The sequence below is a fragment of the Limulus polyphemus genome, unplaced genomic scaffold (assembly GCF_000517525.1).
Source record: "Limulus polyphemus unplaced genomic scaffold, Limulus_polyphemus-2.1.2 Scaffold4008, whole genome shotgun sequence".
Taxonomy (NCBI): Eukaryota; Metazoa; Arthropoda; class Merostomata; order Xiphosura; family Limulidae; genus Limulus; species Limulus polyphemus.
Window position 1 is genome coordinate 61,106 of NW_013669618.1, and position 3,194 is coordinate 64,299.

Sequence of the window (3,194 nt, forward strand, 5' to 3'; positions counted from 1 at the left end):
ACATATATATATATATATATAATGATATAAATTTTGTTTCATTCTGGCAAATTGTTATTCTGTACAATCACTTATTCACTATTTCATCTTGCTTCACACTGCTACTGTGCTGAAAATTGAAGGTCGTAAAAAAAGTTCTACTGATTAAACAAGGCATTATCATGAAATATCTTTACACTTTGAATCTCCAATGTAAAAATGTATACTGGAACAAAATAGTTCTTTAACACAAAATCTATTTGTTTCAGTTAATATAAACTGCCAAGAGATACAAATAGTAAGTTATAAATGTAATAGTTTTATAGAATCAAAAGTAAAAATTATTCTTTTTGGGATCAAAATAAATTTGATATTGTTTGAAAGTTCTTCAATTACTTTAATACTACTTAGGGCTTTTTACTTTAAGAAGTAAACTTCTTAAGTTCTAGGTTACTCAAAATAACTTTGATAAATAAGTATCAAGGGGCATTGTAAAATGTTGAGATCTTTTAACACCACTTACATAAGAATGCTGAGTTCTAGTGTTTCAAAAACACTTGCTTTAGAATGTTCAGTATTTCAACACTATTTCCTTTAGAATGTTTAGTTCTAGTGTTTCAAAACCAATTCCTTTAGAATGTTCAGTTCATGTTTCAGCAGTGCTTTAAAACATTAAGTATAATCATGAGAGACAGAGAGATCCCTTCAGAAAACTTTATAAACAAAATGTTTGTAATGTATTAAAGATTCAGTTACCTGTTTCTACCAGTTTCTGGGTCTTTTACTCTTCGTACAACAGTTTGTTGTTTTTCCCATTCTTCTTTACTCATAGGAACCATTCTACAGTTCCCAGTTTCACTTAACTGTGGTCCAATCACTTAATAAATGAGGAAGCATATTGCTGTTTAGAACATATGCTAAACTATAATATATGTTTACTTACAGCATTATCAATCTTCCTTCTGCTAAAACTACATCGTAAAAAATAAAGTAATGATCCCTAAATAGTAAATTTTTAGCACATATTTTCAACTTTCTAATCACTTTCTCAAGCTTATTTATAACCTTATGCAGAACAAAACTACAAAAACAAAATTTCATAAGTACTCTTTGACACTTATGCTTGATATTGTTATATTGATATATATTATGCTTTCTTGATATTAACAATAATATTTTTTTTTTATATTACTAAGATTTTAGTTCCTTTGTGTTGTATTTAAACTGAAACTATTTGTATATCAGCAAAAATTATTTCAAAAACATACTTTCTGTATCATCTCCTGTTTGGGTGTTTTGTTGCTGGGCCTGTTTTGTTTTAGCATGATCATGGATGGCAGCTTTCTTGGATTTTTTATGTTTCTTTTTTTTTTCTTTTCGATGTTTGCTTTTTCTCCTGGAATCCCTTTTTTTCTGCTTATGTTTATGTTTTTGATGTTTTTTTTGTTTTTCACTTGATGATGATGAGGATGTAGAAGATTCTGATTCAGATGATTTACTGCTAGTTTTATGCTGATTTTTTCTTCTTTTTCCTTCTTTCTTTTGTTTGTGATATTTCACTTTTTTTTGACACAGTGACTTCAGGACAGTGAGACAAATTGGCCAATGTACTTTGGCTTCTTTTTCTTGGTATTTTGTGGTCCATGTTATCTCATCTTCAAGACGATATATTCAAAAAAGAATTCACAGTTTAAGTGTTTGAGACACAATACCACCATCAGAATAATTTGTTACATTTAACACTTTTTCATATTTATTAAAATATAATGTTACTAATATTAACCCACAACACTTCTATTAGTATTAAAACTTACAAGACACAAACTTCATGAGCTAAATAATTCTAGTTATATAATTGTACCTTTTAATGCACAAATGTATCAAGGCTTTGGGCTTTTAATTTATATTTTAAAAAGACTGTTTACCAAAAACGTCTGCTAAGTTCTGGATTACTCAAAAATCTTTAATAGTTTAAAAAAGACTATGTAAAAAGAAAAAAACTAAAAATTAAAATAGTAAAATAACAAATAATATATTATACTATAAACAAATATGTTGAAATGCAAAGTTCATAATCCAGAATTAGGTGTAAGAACAACACTAAACCAACCTTCTGTTCATATCATTCGATAATAATAATAAATAACAAATGAAAGATTTTTTTTTCTATGAACTTGCAACAAAAATTAAAATCAAGTGCTGTAGCACAACACAACAGTAACACTGACACACTTGAGCTACCACTACCAGTTTAAATTTATTAGTTAAAAAACTTGTTAAAAAATGAAATCGACTGTTTATGCCATAACGTTTTATTATAATAACAATACTGTTTTCACCTTGATTTAATTATAATTTGAATTGAACTTCCTGATATTCTACTAGTTTTCTACAAATGTAGAATCTGTAAAATCCACTGTTGGTGTTATTCTCTATTTTTTTTTTAGTTAACGATTAGCGGTTAACGACTGATAACTTATTTAATTTCTTATTTAATACTAGAATTTATAGTATTGTCTTCCATACACTGATTTCTAGTACTAGTAGAAATAAACGCCCTTATAACACCAAAATGTTGTTTTTATTTAATTAGACACTCAACGTTTCACTTTACAGCTTCTTCGGCCTGTTTATTTCTAGTATTAACGACTGATAATGTCAATAGACTAACCTATGGTAATAAGGCAAGGAAAGGGTACAAAGTTTCATACAGACCTTTCCACAAACATATATCTATACCTTTTCATATACCACTGTTTTCCTTTTTTACACTTTACAGCGTCAGTTGTGCTCGAAACTGTGCTAGTCGCTGAAGTTGTATTCGGTTTCATTTCATTACATCTCCTTAGATAATGAAAAAAATATTATGAAAATATTACTCGTGTTTACAAGAGGAATTGTTGTTTTTATTTCAGGACTGAATACAAGTTTTAAAAACGTCTGACTAATAATTAGGGCATATTTTGAAACACCCAGTTCTTTACAGTATTGTTATTTATTTATTTACAACTAGCTGCAGTATCCGTCACCTGGACGAAAGTTATGTAAATTCACGATTAATGAAGGTTATCTTAAAACATGAAAAGTTGTGTTGCGTATCTTCTTGTTTGTTAATTTCCCGTTGTAATTCTTTCCGAGAAACTTTAGCGATACTAGTCCTTTCTTAATTAAAACTAGTTTATTCTTTCTCGATATAACTTTGCAATACACAGAAT

General features: G+C 28.2%; 1 protein-coding gene across 4 annotated transcripts in view; it reads right to left on the minus strand.

Moving 5' to 3' along the window:
- Positions 1 to 2,994, minus strand: part of LOC106470442 (ADP-ribosylation factor-like protein 6-interacting protein 4) — a 5,284-nt gene extending 2,290 nt beyond the window's left edge. Inside the window, exons 1-3 of one of the 4 annotated variants that reach the window (XM_013931001.2) lie at positions 2,719 to 2,994; positions 1,248 to 1,634; positions 736 to 856 (exon numbers count right to left, since the gene is read on the minus strand). In XM_013931001.2, coding sequence (XP_013786455.1) covers positions 736 to 856; position 1,248 — 122 coding nt within the window. In that variant the 5' untranslated portion in view covers positions 1,249 to 1,634; positions 2,719 to 2,994. Of the gene's footprint in view, positions 1 to 735; positions 857 to 1,247; positions 1,635 to 2,318; positions 2,625 to 2,650 lie in introns of those variants that run through there. The other 3 variants (XM_013931000.2, XM_022399040.1, XM_022399041.1) reach the window with 3 other exon arrangements.
- Between the last annotated feature and the right edge of the window lie 200 nt (positions 2,995 to 3,194).